Consider the following 17843-nt stretch of genomic DNA (forward strand, 5'->3'; position numbering starts at 1 on the left):
GTTTGATATTTAGGATTAGGATTAGTGTTGGTTAAAAAAAATAAACTCAATGAAAGTACAAAATAATATTATTTTTTTTTGTGCGCAGAGTGATACGAGTGTGTGTGACATAAAAGTGGCCCCTGAGGGTTAATATTAATATAATTTATCAATAATCATTTTATTATAATATGCAGTTCGGTTTATGTTTACGTCATCACGCAACAGACGCCGCACGTCACGCCCGCGTCAGAGGTCGGAGTTGAAAGGTGACGGAGGAGGGCTCGCGCTTAGAGGGTTCGCGGGAAACGTCCCAAAACAAATCGGTTCTGGTGGGCACGCGACCGACTCCGGACACACTTCGAACTGATCTAATCAATCAACAAACCGATCGATCGGATCGATACTTTAACGGCTGAATATCAGCGCGAAACGGAGCGAAATAACGGCGTCAGTTAGCTACTTTAGGTAGCTGCGGGCTAACACAGCAGCTAACCTGTTAGCATCACCGGCTCTAACGGCCAGACTCGGCGCTCCGGTTAACGGGGATCCGGTTAACGGTGAGCGGTCAGCGGGGAGCACACGGCGGGCTGAAGGACTCGGAAACCGGCGAGAGATGGCGGAGAGACCCGAAGACCTGAACCTGCCCAACGCGGTGATCACGCGCATCATCAAGGAGGCGGTCAGTGGTTAAAGTACTCTGAAATCAAAGTACTTTTAGAGCCTCTACTGCAGTAAAAGTACCAAGACTTCAATTTAAAAATACTCTGTTACAAGTATGATTATTTCAGTCACTTACTTAACCCTTTAAAACCTGAGCGAACTTTCTAGATTTTTTTAAAAAGCAAAGGAATTTAATGTTCTTGAACTGTTCTCATAACTATATGTTTAAAATTATTTTGGGGAATAATGATCATTTTTAAGCTTTTTTTTTCATGTAATTTCTTGCTTTTTTCCCTTGTTTTTGTTTGTTTGTTGTTTGGCAAATGTATAATGATAACTTTTAAGCATTTTTCCAGGTCAATTTTAGATTTTTTAAAAATAAGGCAGAAGAAATGACCCAAAAATATGCTAGAATTATTATTATTATTATTATTATTATTATTATTATTATTATTATTTATTTATTTTTAAAAAAGAGGGGGAAAGGGATGAAAGAATTTAAGAATTTCCTTAAAATAATTTAAATTAAAATTTTATTTAGGATAACCTACTTTAAATCATTTTAATATTCAATGTACAAAATTTTAAATATCCAGTTGCAATTATAGTGTTCTGGATATTTTCCTCTAGTGTTTTAAAATTATTTTTTGGGAAGAAAGCGATGGGCAACTAAAGAAGAAACGACCCAAAATTAGCTAGAAATTTGTAAAATAAATAAATAAATAAATAAAGTACAGGAACATTTCCATAAAATCAGCAAAAATAATCCATATTAATGTATAATATTTTTAATAGCCTGATTTTGAAGAGCACATTTTGTGTGCAGAGCAGTATGACTGTGAGTATTTAACAAGACAGGATTTTGTCAGTGTCAAGCCAATTTTGGAAACTTTTCTGCCTCATAAACCTTCAAGCTTTTGATATCTCTTAAATAATGATTTTACTGCTCAGAAGCTTAAAGTGACATAAAATGGAAATACACATATAAAGTACAAGTATCTCAAAATTTCCCCTGAATTAACTTTAACTTTTCTATATTGAAGTTAATTTTTTTTCTCTTGAATATTATTGCTACTGAACAACATATCGGCGGATTCGTGTAATTTGCAGAAATATATTTACTTTAAGTCTGCGGTTATTTTTGAAGCAAACATACGGTCGGTTTATCAAATCTGATTTGTCGTCTCTGAGTGAATAAATCTTCTCTTCGTTGTGATAAATGACCGTGTGCTGCAGCTCAGAGATAAACTCTGCTGTTTTCCTCTCAGCTCCCAGACGGCGTGAACGTGTCGAAGGAAGCCAGGAGAGCGATCTCCCAGGCCGCCAGCGTCTTCGTGCTCTACGCCACATCCTGGTACGCGTTCAAATAACATATCTACCCGACAGCCCAGCGTCCATTCACACAAATTCAGTTTGACTTTGAAGAAGCCAACTTCTTCTAACTTCAGAGGGTTTCTGTTATCAAGTTTAGGATTATGGATGATGATTAATCCACGATCGATTAATCGGTCGTTGGGAATTTAATAGAACACGAGAAATTTAAGCGATTAATTGTTATGAAATGATGTAAGTATTTGCAATATGTTGTTTTGTATTATTTTAAATAAGTTTCTTTTTTTTTTTCGAAATAAGTAATTGATTAATCGAACTTTATTTGATCAATAATTGATTAAGGAAAGTGCAGCCGTTCATTAAGTACGCTGCAGCCTGTTTTGCCACTTAAGCAAAGTTTTTATTTAAAAAAAAAAAAAAAAAAGAATCAATTTTTAATTTGACCAATTAATGGATTAAAGGAAAGTGCTTAGGATTTTCAACCCTCTTTATCTGGATATTATTTTTGAAATGTTCCCTTATGTCACTAATCCAGTAAAAATGAACATTAACCTGTGCAGTTCCAATATCACAAGGTGCAATTTTATTATCCAAACCTGCAATAATCACAGTGTTTAATCATAAATGTGCATTTGGAGTAAATATCATTTTAGCCGTAGAGTTTTGCGTGTTGTTTATGACGTTTCTGTTCGTTTTGTTTTATCTTTGCTGTGAAATGCTTTTGCTGCCGTAATAATGTAAATTTCCCTGACGTGAGAATAATGAAAGATTATTTTATCTTAAAAATGTTTTTTTGGATCTGGTTACAGTGCAAACAACTTTGCCATGAAAGCCAAACGGAAAACTCTGAACGCAGGCGACGTTTTAGCAGCGATGGAGGAAATGGAGTTTGAGAGATTCCTGGAGCCGCTCAGAGAAGCTCTGGAAGGTCAGTCTGACGTTTTTAAGACGTTTCACACAAAATAAACGTTTATATCGCTGCTGCTGAGTCGAACTGCACATGCTTTTATTTCCACTGAAGACCAACGAGCGTTAAACTGTCTGAGTTGAAATTCAAAAATTGAATTGACTTTTTTAAAAAACTTTTTCTGTGTTTTTTAAATTTTGTTTAGGTAGATTTCTGATAATTTTCTTCTACTTTTCAGTTTTTTTCCTAACGTTTGAGTCATTTCCTCTTTTGTTGTTCTTTACCTTCTTAGCAGTTTTTTTAAAAAAAATAAATCATAAATAAAGCCAAATTACTCGGGTTTCAAAGTGTTAAAAATCATCACTGTATTTTCATCTTTGCTAAGCAACAGTTTTATGAAAAAGGAATTAATTTCCCCCAAATATCAGCCTGTAGAGCTCAAAGATTTACACAAATACAAGTTTTATCGTTTAAACAGGAGTCTGAAAGAGCAATGATGATGATGATGGTGTGTGTGTGTGTGTGTGTGTGTGTGTGTGTCTGCAGTGTATAAGAAGGGCCAGAAAGGAAAGAAGGAGGTTTCTGAGCAGAAGCGTAAAGACAAAGAGAAGAAGGTCGACTCCGAGAACGACAAGAGCCGAGAGGAGGAAGAGGAGGAGGAGGAGCGCATGGAGGAGGAACCTGAGGCCGACAACGAGGCCGAGGAGGAGGAGGTGGAGAACTGACGGAGCTCCGGCGGCTCGGGCGGATGTGTTTTGGTGAATCGGCGCGTCTCGGAGCTCGGAGGAGAAGGGGTTAAAAAAGGACCTCAGACCTGAAGACAAACAAGCACAACAAGTGAACGCGCGTCCTCCAACTTCCGTCTGGTTTCTATTTTTTTACTTTTTTGTAAATATGTTTCACCTTTTGATACAAACACTTTTCTCGCCATTAAACGATTCAAAGCTCAAAACACAGATTTTGGCTCATTGAACAAATAAAGTTTTAAAAACGTTTTTCCGCAGCGGGAACAAAGACGGCAGTTTGAGTCCGAATCTGAGTTTAATGTTCTGACAGAAGCAGCGTTAAATAAAAAACACGCGTGACGCCGTCAGCAGAATAAACATCGGCTCTGTACGTTTCTGCAAACGTGAACGTGACGTCTTTACGTTAATGACACGTGGTTAACGGTTGGCCTAAAATACAATACAATCCTGACAGGAAGAGCAGCAATATCCAAAAATAATCTCAACAGGAAATGCAGCAAAGTCTTTATAAAAAAGTTTTGCGTCACTTTTTAGCAGCGAACAGCGACGTCACTGTGGGGAAAAACAATTTTCAACAGTTAAATGTCCAAAAAACAAACACTTGGGTGGCACTATCCCAGCACCAAACATCTACATAATTATCTTAATGATATATTTAAAATATTATTTTTGCCACAAATTTCCAGGTGGCTTCCTTTTTGATTTTACTTTTCTTGTTTGTTTTTCATTATTATGATTTTTTATTTCAGTATTTTTTTCCCTTTTTTTGCAAATTTTTGGTTATTTCTTCCTAAGTTGCTCTTTGCATTTTTCCCAAATTTAGTTAGAAATAATGCGAATTTGTTCAGGCCTAAAAAAGCTGCTGCAGACAGCGAAGACTCTTTGACCTGTCCTGTTCATATGAAACGTCCAAATTTAACATATTTTAGGTTTACAGAAACATGTAAAGCCAACATTTTCTTCTGGTGACGGGGCTAATGTTTTATACTTAAAAGACCAAAAACGCTGAATGTCCTCAAAAATAATAACAATAGTCTAAAATTGGTAAAATGTGGATTTAAATCTTGAACCTTTTGATAAAATCGAGTTTTGGGCTTTAAATGACACTAGTTTTGAGTTTAGCGTTATTGTTTCGGTTCTGCGTTCAGGTCGTTCGGTCGTTGGATAAACGTGTCGACGCGTTTGAGTCGGTCAGCGACTCTGCAGGTCCACTTTGATCCTGATCTGCAGTTTTTGAACCGTTTGTACTTTTGCAGAATTGTGTACGACTGGATGATTTTCAATAAATATTTTGTATAAAAAGCAAAACTGTAGTGAATCATGAGTGACCCCAAAGACCGCACACGCGCGCGCGCGCACACACACACACACACACACACACACACACTCAGCCTCCAAACGTGACTCGGCTAACAGACACGTTTTCACTGCAGCTGCACAGAAGAACCTCAAACATTCGTATCGATAAACCTGAAAATGTCTCAGATCTGCTGAGCGCTCAGGAATCTGAATGATTAATTATTAAGTTTGCAAACATACTGAAATTTATCCGAAAACATCAGAAAGCGACACCGACCCACAACTTATTTAACCCTTTGAACCCTAATTGGCTATTTTTTCCTTTAAGACACGAGAGGACAGTGAGAAACGGAAAAAGAAATGACCCCAAAATTAGGGTCTGAGTAAAAATTACTCAGTAACTCTGAGTAATTTAAGATAGAAGAAAAAAGCGTTTTCTGAAATTTAGTGCGGCACCATTTAAATATTAAAATAAAATATTTTTGCAAAAAATAGTTTTTGCATTTTGTATATATATAAAAACCTAAATAAAATTATAAAAAAAAAATAATAAAAAAAAAAATAAAACTATTAAGCACATTTTTCTAATACTGCAAATTTATATTCAACAGTGACGCTGATTTACTAAAATTAAGCGTTTTTATCATCTAACGTTACAAAACCGAGCCGTTTAAATCGAGTTTAAACCCCCCCAAAAAGAAGATTTTACACAAATTCTGTTTTTTGTGAACGTTTTATTCGCGCCGCTCGTTTACTCAGACGGACACTCGAGTTTGCCGCTGTTGATGTCATCGATGACGTCATGGGGAGGGCGACCGTCGATGGTGCAGCCGACGGACTGAGCGGTGCCGAGGATCTCTTTGATGGTTCCTGAAGGACAAAATAAAGACAAATATTCAACATCATCGAATAAAACGAGGACGTTTAGAGTTCGGAGTCATTCTGATCAAACTCCGGAGGAATCGCCGAAAACGTCGTTATTGTCGATTTGTTCCAGACTTTTCGGCACAGAGTTGTCCACGAGTTTTGGGCAGCCCTGTTTCCTAAAGCTGGGTCGCTCTGAGCCTCCACTGGATTACACGCCGCCACTCGACAGACGGGCGTAGTGGCGGGAGGCTGAGCACCAAAATATTACGAAATCAGCAGCTTAAGAAATGACCCAAAAGAAATTAATAAAAAGAACAAAACATACTGAAATCACTTTAAAAAAATTAGCTTAAAAATAATATTCTGAAACATTTATTGAAATAAATAACTCTTAAAATAATTTTCTGGTCATTTTTCCCTAAATTTTTGTATTTTATTTTTATTTTTCAGACAATTTTGTCTTCCTAAAATAAATAAATAAATAAATAAATAAATAAACAAACATGACTGATTTCTTGAAATTTGGAGAACATTTTTCTAGATATTTTCCTAGATCTAAAATGAATGAAAATAAATATTACATTTCCTGCCATTTGGATAAAATCATCGGTGTGTGAGGCGGCGCGTTTTGTTACCTGAGAGCTCTCTGGCGATGGAGCGAGGCCGCATGACGCGAGCGATGTTCACGATCTCGTCGAAGGGCACGCTGCCGCTGTGCTTGACTGGGAAATTAAAAAATAAAAACGGGGTGAAACACGGTAAAATCCACTTCGTGAAACCTTCGTGTCATCTTGCGTGTGGATTGTTTCGGTCTTCGGTCACTTACTGTTCTTGACCTTCTTCCTGTCACGAGGAGGCTCCTTCAGAGCCTTAATGATCAGAGCGGACGCAGAGGGAACCACCTCCACCTGAACACAAAACCCAAAAACAGTTATTAAAGTTAAAGTTTTCATCACGGCGCCGAATGTTAACGAGAGGATTCGAACACATTCAGACAAAATTACAGACGGAGGCAAATTTTAAAAACCAGACTCTCTGAAACGATCATCGATTCGCCCATCGGTTCTTTTTCATCAATAATAGCTTTTTAAAATATATATTATCCAAAAAATAAGGAATTAAAAACAGGATTAGAACTGAATATAAACATGACTTAGGGACTGTTTGTTATTTATGAGGGGAGGTGGTGCTTAAAGGGGAATTCCTCCCAAATACTCTGAAGCACTCAGGAGGAACTTTTGTGATTCATATACATCATTGGCCTTTTTTAAAAAAAAATAAAATTATTAATTTATGGGTTAGGGTCGCCTAACGCCAACACTTCACAGACTTTACTATTGATTTTTTAAAACTTTTCCCCCATTTATTTCTTTAAATAACTAAAAATTAGAATGAAATATTTGTCATTTTTCTATTAAACTTTTTGGCAATTAAGAATATTTTTTTGTGATTAGAATTAAAATTTAAACTTAATTTAATAACCTGGCCACTTTTTAATTTATTTATTTTTTTGCTGATTGCTGAAGGGATTTTTAAAGAAAACGTACTTTCCAAATTTGCACATTTTCTATAAAAATCCCCTAAAATGATGCTATTCAGCCAGGAACTGAAATTTGAAAATCAAACGATGGTTTCTGTTTTTACAGAAACCTTGAACCTTGACCTTGAACACATGTTCTTATACAGGTTTGTGTCACAAAATTCCATGACTTTTCCAAAACATTCAAGGTATAGCCAGTTCTAAAATATGTTTTCCAGACTAGGACATTGCTTTTTATAAATCCCATGACTTTTCCAGGTTTTCCATGACGTACCGTCGCCTGTCTGTTCTGGATGGTCAGCTTCACGGTGATCCTCAGGCCCTTCCAGTCACCGGTCGCCTTGGCGATGTCGTCACCGACTTTTTTGGGAGACTGGAGAGAAAACAGGCGAACAGTCGAGATCAGCGGTGAAATCTAAACGACTTTTTACCAAATTTTCATGTTTAAACGTTCGTTTTTTTTTTTGTTTGGAGCTGCGGTTTGTGTTCCAGACTTTTCGGCACAGAGTTGTCCACGAGTTTTGGGCAGCCCTGTTTCCTAAAGCTGGGTCGCTCTGAGCCTCCACTGGATTACACGCCGCCACTCGACAGACGGGCGTAGTGGCGGGAGGCTGATTTTTTAAAGTTTGCATGACGACAGAATATATTAACTTCACACTCACCAGACCGAGGGGACCGATTTTGGGGGCCAGGGCTGATGTGGCTCCCACTTCTCCTCCTGTGCACCTCATGTACACTAAAAAAAAACAAAAGGAAACGCTGAGCACGACACGAAGACGTTTGTTTGCAGCTGAACGTTCACAAACATCCACTAAAACATGATTATTAGCAAATAATGTCAATGCCGGTGCAAAAAGTCAATATTTTATCCTGCTGCACTCTGTCGAAAGTTTAACACCGTTAGGAAACTGATACCTGGATTTTTACAAATTATTCCACAAAATAGGCACACCAAAAAAAAGGCCAAACTACATCTATAGAGATACATACTTAATAATTAAAAAAACAGTTTCACTCCAACAACTCCCATCACTTTTACAAAGGTTATATGCATCTATAAATTAGTCCTGTAGCCCTTTATAATTCAACGCGTCCTCATTTCATATTAAATCATTTTAAACTTAGATTATCTGCAGTTTGAATTTATGTCATTTAGCTAGTTTAACCCTTTGAAACACCAGCAAATTGGCTTAATTTCTTTCAAAAACACAGAAAGCAATGAGCAACTTAAAAAGGAGAAAAAAGTTTCAAGAAAATTACCTGAAATAAGAAACAAAACAGAAAAAAAGGGAAATGCAAAGTTACTAAAATAAATTATTAATAATTATTTCTGATCATTCTGAATGTAATTTTCTTGGCATTTTTCCTAGTTATTTGAACATTTTCTAAATCAAAGCAATTTGCCTAAATGTTTAAATTCTTGTGAAAGCCATCTGAATGTATATCTATATCTAAAAATACATTTCAAAAAATCTTGTCAAACAATATATTTAACAACTGAAAAATGGCACCAACCGACAGGCTATTCAAACCTGAATAACGGTGATCATATCTGGCATTTTTAATTAACTGAATATAAAATAATTTAAATTATGTGTGTACATTTAACATCAGTAGTCAGCTTCAGTCATGAGATTGAATCAGTGAAATGAGGATTAACAGATAATTTTCACTTATCTACTTGATAAAATTCTCAATCCTGCTGCTGGATAATTAAACACATCACGAGCAGGTAAACACACCTGCGAAGGTTTAGTGATGTGGTTCAGTATCGACTGTTTCCAACATGTCCAATATAAGACAAATATATATATATATATATATATATATATATATATATATATATATATATATATATATGAGTTTCCATGTTAATTAATAAAATAACCATATGGTTCTTTATCATTCACTTCTTGAACATTTAATGTCTTCTACAGCAATTAAAAATCATTTTAAGATAAAGTTAAAACCTGTGCTGAATTATCAGTATTTTTGGATATTACTGAGAAAATATGATGAAAACACTAAAGCGAGATTTGAGAAAGCAGCTGAAGAGTGCAGCGATTTAATATTATATATTTAGATACTAGTGTGCTTGTATTTTTATTAAGTCTGATGTGATTATGACATCTTAAACTGTAACTTTATAGGCACTTAAAGCACCAATTAGAGAACTGTTTTTCGTTTTGTAAAGCAGTTGTTTCACATGGAACCATTTTTAAGTAATAATGCAAAAGGTTTCATGTTAAAACTGTGATTATGTATTACATCATACAAACTTATGTTGTTTAAAATGTGTTTGTTACTTCTTATAAAAATCATTTCACTTTATGACCTTATAGCGATCAATTTTATTTCTGTATTTTTTTAATCGATGTGAGAATACACACAGAAAAAAAAACCTAACTTCCCAATGCTGATGTGACCATTTAAGCCCAAAATGTTCAGTGTACAGAAGGTCTAATTGATGAATTATAGTCAGAACATTTTGCATTTTTGATTGGTAAATCGTTAATTATGTTTATCAACTGATTCAACAGACTTGGACTGCAGGAGTCAATGGTAATTGGTATTAATTCAATTAAAGAATTACAAGGTATCTTAATGTTTTATTCTGTTTTCCACCAAAAAACGAATTAAACGACATAGTTAAAACTCAATAATAGTCCAAAGATATTGCAAAAATGTACAAATATATGAATCCATGAGTCAAATTAAAAGAGTTCAATATATCAAAGTCAATAACTCACTGATTCTTATAATCTTAATTTAAGTCTATTTAATACCAATAAAAAACACTACTGTAATTATTACATCAGTCCATAATTGAATAAAACGCCTTTATGAGATTTTTAGGATCGGCGGGAAGCCTGTGTTGTGTGTTTGGCAGATCTCTGAAGTCAAAATGAACAATAAAATGTTAATTTCTGACTCTGAATAAACTTTTGTTTCCATATTTCCAGGCTAGCTACATCAGCTAACGCAGCTAGCTAGCTAACCGATCGCACGTGGACCTGCGCGAGGTTCAAAAATCTCATTTTTCCTCATCAAACCCAAAACACAACAACCAAATCTCACCCGATCTAAACAACTACACATGCAGACATTATCAGACATGCTCGCTGCGGATATCTGGTCGCGGTTTGTGCCAATTCTTTACCGTTTTCTGACCGCTGCTCGCGGGCCGCACGAGCCGGAGGCAGCCGGCTCTCAGCGCCGCCATCTTGGCTCTAAACCGTTTCTGCTTTATTACCCCGAAGACTCTGAAAACATACCAACTTTAATCTCGTTGGGGTCGAATTTGGGAGGCATGTTGCTGCTGTGGAGGTTGAACTCAGTTCAGCTCGGTTGGTGAGGGTGTCGGATGAACCCGGAGCCGGGACGACCGATAACTGTTGCACCTTCACCGCTAAAGGGGAAGAAAGGCCGAGCAGCGGCCGTGCGGGGATTATATAGCTACGGCAAGTATCGCGAGAGTTATTGAGACCCAGCTCTGGTGACGTCTGTTAGAATAGCTACGTGGGGATGGTTTTGTATTTTGAAATTATAATTATATTTAGTCAAATAATAATAATAATAATAATAATAATAACAATAATAATGATAATAATATAATGTATTTGTTTATTATTATCATTATTATTATTATTATTGTTATTATTGTTAATAATAATGATTATTATTATTTTAATTAGAATTATTATTATTTGTTTTGTTGGATTTTAGGTCATTTTCTTTTTTATTTATTAAAAAAATCATTTATTTATTGCTTGTTTTCTGGTAATTTTCTTATAACTTTTTAACTTTTTAAAATTTTGGCAATGTTCTGATCAGTTGTTTGGTGCCTGTCCGCTATGTTTTTGGAAGAAATCAAACCCATTTGATCAGGTCTCAAAGGGTTAATGTAAAAGCAGGACTTTGCAGGTTGAAATGGAGCTCATTTTGACTAATGATTATTTTCATTATGGATTAATTATTATCATACAATAAAGAAAGTGAAAAAAATGCTTTTGTACATTTTTTTATTATTAATCAGCAGCAGTGGAAAAAGTATTCAGGTCCTAACTAAAATGTCTAATACCACACTGTAAAAATACTCTTATGAATTATAATCCTGCACTGAAAGTGTTACTAAAGTAGAAGTATGTAAAAGTATTATCACTTGATATGAGGAGAATCTCCTCTCTGTCTGCTCTCTGTCTGTCTCACTGCGCATCAGTGACGTGTCAGATATCCGCGCTGCCAGCTGCGCTTTGGAAAACCGCGCTGTGCTAGCCTATGTTGGAGATCAGCGGTGTCAGAGATCCGCGCTGCCTGTCGCTGTGTCAGAGATCTGCGCTGCTGGAGATCCGCGGTGCTTCACTGTGTCTGTTTGTCTCACTGCACTGCTGTCCAACAATCAGCTGTTTCACCCGCGACAATGCGCTCCATTATCAAATTCTGCAGTTTGGTAGATGACATGAACTCCAAACCAAAGTCGATATTTTTTTCATTTTATATTGTATGTCGAATTATATATTGATGTATACATCATATCTAAATAGCTCAAAACTTATTGAGACCCCATTCATTTCCTTATTAATTTCACACTATATACACTTTTTTGTGTGGTAGTCAGTGGCAACAGCAGACATTTTTTGGCTGGGATAAACATAGGCTAATCCATACTAGTGGGGCTCAAATCAATGTCTAAATTTCTTTATAATGAAGTTAGGATGTGGAGGCGCAGTTGGAGCTTGTCAGCGGGAGAGCAGAGTGTTGAGGCAAACATACATGACAGTTAAAGGAGACCATATGGTCCTTTTCTTGGTTGCTCAATGAAAGGGCTAAGGTGGGGCTAAGGCTATTTCTGGTAGGACTGTAGCCCATCCGAGCCCCGCCTGCCGCCGCCTATGCCACGGAGTAATATTGGCTATAACGCTGACAAAATACTTTAATTTTGCAGCAGCGGTGGAGCAGCTTCAGGCTCATTATCCTTTTCATCCTCTCAGCTCCCACATGCGGCTCTCTGCCTCCTCTCAGTTCATGAACCGCTTCAGAAAATAACTTTCCACCAACAAAACTCTCAAAATTCTCACAATACACCATGTTATATTAGGCTGCTGATATCACTGTAATACACATTACCAAAAATAATATATATAAATATCTATATAAAAAATACTAAACTATTATATATTATATTATATTATATAATACTGGAAAATTCAACACGCACTTACCTACATATATATGTATACATATACACTTTTTTGCTGTAACATAATTATAAATATAAAATTGTTATAACTATAAATATAGTTTTCTGGACATTTTCCTTGTTTAAAAAAATTCTAATAATCCTCCCCTTTTTTAAAAAAATCTTTTTAAGGTAATATTTCTTACGAAGTTGGCCTTTTTCCTCCCATGTTTTCAAAAGAAATCCCACTAATTTTTGCAGTTTTCAAACGATCACATAGCTTGCGAACGGCCCCTGAACAAGAAATCTGATGTCGATCTGGGATTCAGAGGGTTAATGCATGAGTCACAATCATCTAATGAGATCAGATATAACAGCCACTTTTCATACCTTAATTTAATTTACTCTACTGAAACACTGCAGGGCGTTTACTGTATCAGAGTATTTTTACAGTGTGATATTGGTACTTTACTGATCTGAACCCGTCCTGCAGGCGTCCTCTGTGTTTCCAGGCTGCATCATGTGGCCTGTTTCTGCAGTTACATGTTAAATCAGTGTTTCTGGGGTGTTTTTTCTGTTTGATTCCTGCAGGACTTTTTTGACTCAGAGCTGCCGGACAGGAATAGCATCAGAACACAAGAGGGAGTAAGTGGGTGAGAAGCAGAGATCATCACTGCTGTGCTGTTTAATATGCATCATGAAAAGCTGTCAGAAGACAGTCAGACATTCACAGCTCGCACTACGAAAGCAAACATTTATCTGCAGCTTCAGAGACGTTCGGAGGACACGTCACATCGGAATAATCTGCTTCATGAAACATTATTCACCTCTGAAGCTCTAACACTGACCAGAAAGCTTTTATTTATCATTTAACCCCCCCTTTTTAATGTTGAAAATAGATAAGATGTGTTTTATTTTTCTGTTTCTGGACATTAATTTCTTTTTTTCTCGTTAATCAGGTTGACTTAATGTTTTTTTTCTTTGTAGAAATAAATAAAATAAAATAATGACACTGAGTGAGGCGAGGAAACAGGAGATACGTTTTTATCTGCCAAAACAATGTTATTATAATGGTTTATTGTGTTTCGGATGAATGTTTTTATTTCTAACAGTGTTACTGATCATAACTCACTCTATCACTAATTATTTAGTGCAGAGAAACTCCATCTGCTTTGCTCAGGGGCACTTTTGCTGAATGACAAGAGGCAGCTCCACACGTTTCTAGGATTTTAGGACATTTTTCAGATTTCAGGACATTTCTGGCATTGTAGAGCGTTTTTGGGATTTTGAGACATTTTTAAGGATTTTAGGACATTTCTGGGATTTTAGGACATTTCTGGATTTTAAGACATTTCTAGGATTTTAGCATGTTTCTAGGAATTTAGGACATGTCTGGGATTTTGGATTTTGGGACATTTTTGGAATTTAGGACAGTTTTTGGATTTTAGTACACTGTAGGATTTTTAGGACATTTTTACAATTTTCTATCCTGGACTTCAGAATGTTTCTAGCCCCCCGGCACCCTATCAGGGGCCAGATTTGGCCTGCGAGCCGTAAGTTGAGTACCACTGGGTAATGTGTGGTGATGTGTGAGCGAGCTGGTTTTGAACATGTTCAATGTTACACCAACATGAGACATGAGGGAGTCCAGTTTCAGCCCCGCGGCCACTGGTGCACTTACATCTCCACTGTCTTGTGTATGTGTGTGCGTGTGTGTGTGTGCGAGTGAGTGCACATACATGTGCACGTGCCTGTGCATGTGCACGTGCATGTGCATGTGTATGTGCAGCCTTATCGCAGTGTTTGGAGGGTGAGAGCCAGCTGTTATTTCAGCATAAACAAAGTGCGAGCCTGAAGCAACAACCATCGAAGCCAATGTTGACATGGTGCACCACACACACGCACGCACGCACGCACGCACGCACGCACGCACGCGCACACACACACACACACACACACACACACACACACAGAGTCAGACAGCTCATTTGTTGAACTCGAGGGAATGATTCGATTTCAGCAGCGGCTCTCTCTCCATCTCTTCCTGCTACTTGACCTTTTCCGTGTGTTTTCCAATCAGCAGCTCTTCCCCTCCTCCTCCTCCTCCTCCTCCTCCTCCTCCTCCTCCTCCTCCCCCTTTCTTCTTTTGCTTTTGGTCTAATTTCTCTGTTGTACAATTTCCTCTATCGATTAGTTTCTTTCGAGTGGAGGGAGTAACAGCTTGTCTCCTTTAAATGGTTTCTGACGACGGGAATATTTGTGAGCTCCTTCCCGCCCCTCGTGCTTTGTCCGTATTGATTAATCAGTAAATCAATAGTTCATCAATCGCAGCTGGTTCAGACTCATGATTGGGTTTTAAAGAAGGACGTCGAACTTTAATCTTCACTTCATTTTGTGCTCGATCGAGCGAGAAGCTTTGAACTTTGCAGAAGAAGCCATGCTGACTGACAGAAGCTGTAAAATCTGTTTAAATGGAAGATTAACAGGGTTTTCTGTAGAGTTGTTTACATTCTTACTGCATTTTTTACAAAATTATTCTGCCAACCACAGACGCAAGTTTGTTTTCCATTCTTTTTTCTTCTTTTTTAAACCAGTGTACATGTTATACAGGAAGTACTGCAATATATCATATTTACTGTTGTGTATTTTCTCTCTCTGTGGTACTGAAATTACACAAGAATGCAACACAACAAAAGATTTCTAATAGAACGACGAGTCCTGAAAGACTCAGATCTGCAGTTACGTAATAAATCTGGAGCCACAACAATTTAAGTCTTAATCTCTTTCTTTGCCTTAAAGGTTTAATCCCTCTGTTCTCTTATCTTATTTTCTACCAGTTTTAGTTTTTAAATCTCCGTCCAACAACAGAAATTCTCCGTCTACAATCCATCAAAGAGACGTTTCCCCTCTAAACTTCCCACACGTTTTCATTTAAAACTTAAAACCAGAATTTCACAGGAAGACAAAGAAGAAAGTCCAAAGACAAATATGAATTTGTGTATGAAAATTAATTTTTTTGTCTTCATGTGATGACCCCTTATTTTTATGCGGCGACCCTTTGAAGGGGCCTGACCCTGAGGTTGGGAACCACTGGAGTAAACTGGATCAGTGATTCTAAACTGGTGCAGCCACAGGGTCCAAATGTTTCCTAAATCATTAGTTCAAGGTCTGCAAATGACAGAAATGACCACATATTCAATCTGAAACACAATGAAATAAAAATATAATATGAAATGGGCCATAAAATGTAATATAAAATAATAAGGATTTGAGTTTTTGGGGACTCTTTAGGAAAATAAACACCTTTTTTTAAAAGAAAACATGCATTCAAGGGGCACATTTTTTGAAAAACTCTTTAATTTTTTAAAAATGTTTATTTTTGGCAATTGTTTTCCTCTAAAGCTTTTAGGTAATATTTTTTCTTTGTGAATGTTTTGAAAAAAAATTAATATATCTTTTCTCTTAAAATTTTGGTGATTTAAAAAACCTTTTGATATTTAAAAAAAAAACAAGAAAAACCCTAATTTTGAGTGATATTTTTTTATTTTACATTTTGGCAATGAATCTTTTTTTTCTTTAAAACTTTCTGGTTATTTTAGATTTTTAAAATTATTTTTCCTTTTCTCCAAAATGTTTTGACATTTTTATTTAAAAAAAAAAAAAAAAAAAATTGGGTTACTTTTCCAAAAAACATGCATTCCTTTTTTTAAATTTTCATCTACTGCAGAAATATCTGCAGCCCAGTTTGTTTTTGCAAATATTTGATTAAAAGCCTGAATAAAACTGTTTTCCTCAGATGAATGAAGCAGTGAACTCGTGTGTGCAGATGACGATGAAACCAAAATTAAATGTTTAAACGTTTAAAGCATCGTGCGTTCACAGAGTGAAAACGTTCCTCATAAACAGTGTTGAGTTTGTGTTTTTGTCGAGTCGGCAGCGACGTTGTGTTTTCTACCTGAACAGAGAGCGAAACCATCCGGCAACAAACAAACACCAAAACTCAACAAACAGCATCCGTGTTTGTTTGCCTCCGGCCTCTTTCTGGGTTTTTTGGCTCAGTGTTTCCTGTATTTTAATGTCATAGCCTGAATAACATTTCCATTTTACTTCTGCTCCTCTAGATTTCGGAGGTAAATATCAGACTTTTCACTTCTTATGTTGCAAACATAATTTATAGACTTGCTTTTATGTGATGTCGTCTATTTTAATTCTAATTTGTCTGTTTTAATTCATCTATTTGAGTCTTTATTTTATCTCATCTTTTAATTTATTCTTTTGCTCTGCCTGATCATATTTACTTATTTTATTGGTACTATTATTTCTGTGTTTACAGCTAATATTCTCTGAACTAAACTGTCTGACAAGTCCTCAAATTCATCTGTTAATCAAACTGGATGTAAAAGTACACAAGTATTATATCACCAAATGTGCCAGAGAGAAGAAATACGTGCATCCTTTACTTAAATCAAAGTACAAATATACAAATAAACTGCAAAGAAATACTCAGCTAATACTCACCTCTGAAGTATTATTGTGATCCAAGAATCCATATTAGTTGCCATTTTTTCCAGCAGAGACGCTGCTCATAAATCAAATATTTGGTCCAAACCTGTAAGTGCAACCATAGACATCCACCAGCTGTTTTAAAGATTCATACTTAATAACTCTGAAGTTTTGTATCTTTTGTTGTGCCGCCATCTTGGAGGGTTTAAATGAAAGCTCACTGAGCCAATAGGAGCTTCGGATGGGGAACAGCTGACCTGCAGCCAATCAGCTGAAGAGCAGAAGTTCCTGTAGTTTCAAGTTTGGAAAGAGAGAAAGTGATTGGCCGACTTCAGCTGAGGCTCCTGGGTCTTGTAGTAAAAGACTCTATGGCCGATTTTAACCCTTTATCTGCACCACAGACTGTAAAACATCAACAGTACTGACAAACAAATGGCTCCTAGGTTGTTTTAGGGGTTAAAAATCTGAATTACTTGAGGTTTTGTAGAAGTGTTTTTACAGTTAGCTGCTAAATGGACATTTATGTCTGTGTTGATTAGTTTTCTCTCAGTTTTACCCTCTTTTTAAAAAGCTTTAATTTCTGTTATATTGTTATCTGCTGTAAATGTGACTTTTCCAGCTAATACGTCCCAGTTCTGGTTGTCTGCAGCAGCTTTTTTTAAAGAAAAAATGAAAAAAAAACATTTTGTTTTTGTGTTTAAGTTGATATAACTGAATGACTGAAGCACTGACGGTGATTCTGACTGTTATTTTATCTTTTTTAAATAAAACCACGCATGCACTAAAAAGTGGACCGAGAACAGCAGCCACTTTTAACCTTGAAAAGGT

At 36.3% G+C, this 17843-nt stretch overlaps 2 protein-coding genes and 2 non-coding genes across 4 annotated transcripts; 1 reads left to right on the plus strand and 3 right to left on the minus strand.

Annotated features, from left to right (window-relative positions):
* Nucleotides 1-217: 217 nt before the first annotated feature.
* pole3 (polymerase (DNA directed), epsilon 3 (p17 subunit)) lies at nt 218-4935 on the plus strand. Its single transcript, XM_088077907.1, has 4 exons — nt 218-661; nt 1911-1996; nt 2784-2902; nt 3428-4935. The coding sequence occupies exons 1-4, from the start codon at nt 596-598 to the stop codon at nt 3604-3606; spliced, it is 450 nt and encodes a 149-aa protein (XP_087934033.1). The 5' UTR covers nt 218-595; the 3' UTR covers nt 3607-4935.
* A 705-nt stretch (nt 4936-5640) lies between these two features.
* Nucleotides 5641-10768, minus strand: rpl12 (ribosomal protein L12). The gene is made up of 6 exons (XM_088077858.1): nt 10609-10768; nt 7996-8069; nt 7608-7706; nt 6620-6701; nt 6429-6515; nt 5641-5796 (listed from the first exon to the last, which is right to left on the minus strand). The coding sequence occupies exons 1-6, from the start codon at nt 10643-10645 to the stop codon at nt 5678-5680; spliced, it is 498 nt and encodes a 165-aa protein (XP_087933984.1). The 5' UTR covers nt 10646-10768; the 3' UTR covers nt 5641-5677.
* On the minus strand, nt 5913-6039 carry LOC121937984 (small nucleolar RNA SNORA65). The gene has a single exon (XR_006105230.1). It is a non-coding gene; the product is annotated as a small nucleolar RNA SNORA65 (small nucleolar RNA).
* Nucleotides 7815-7941, minus strand: LOC121937983 (small nucleolar RNA SNORA65). Its single transcript, XR_006105229.2, has one exon. It is a non-coding gene; the product is annotated as a small nucleolar RNA SNORA65 (small nucleolar RNA).
* Nucleotides 10769-17843: the final 7075 nt, after the last annotated feature.

The sequence above is a fragment of the Plectropomus leopardus genome, chromosome 1 (assembly GCF_026936395.1).
Source record: "Plectropomus leopardus strain MGB_pleo_1.0 chromosome 1, ASM2693639v1, whole genome shotgun sequence".
NCBI classification, from domain to species: Eukaryota; Metazoa; Chordata; class Actinopteri; order Perciformes; family Serranidae; genus Plectropomus; species Plectropomus leopardus.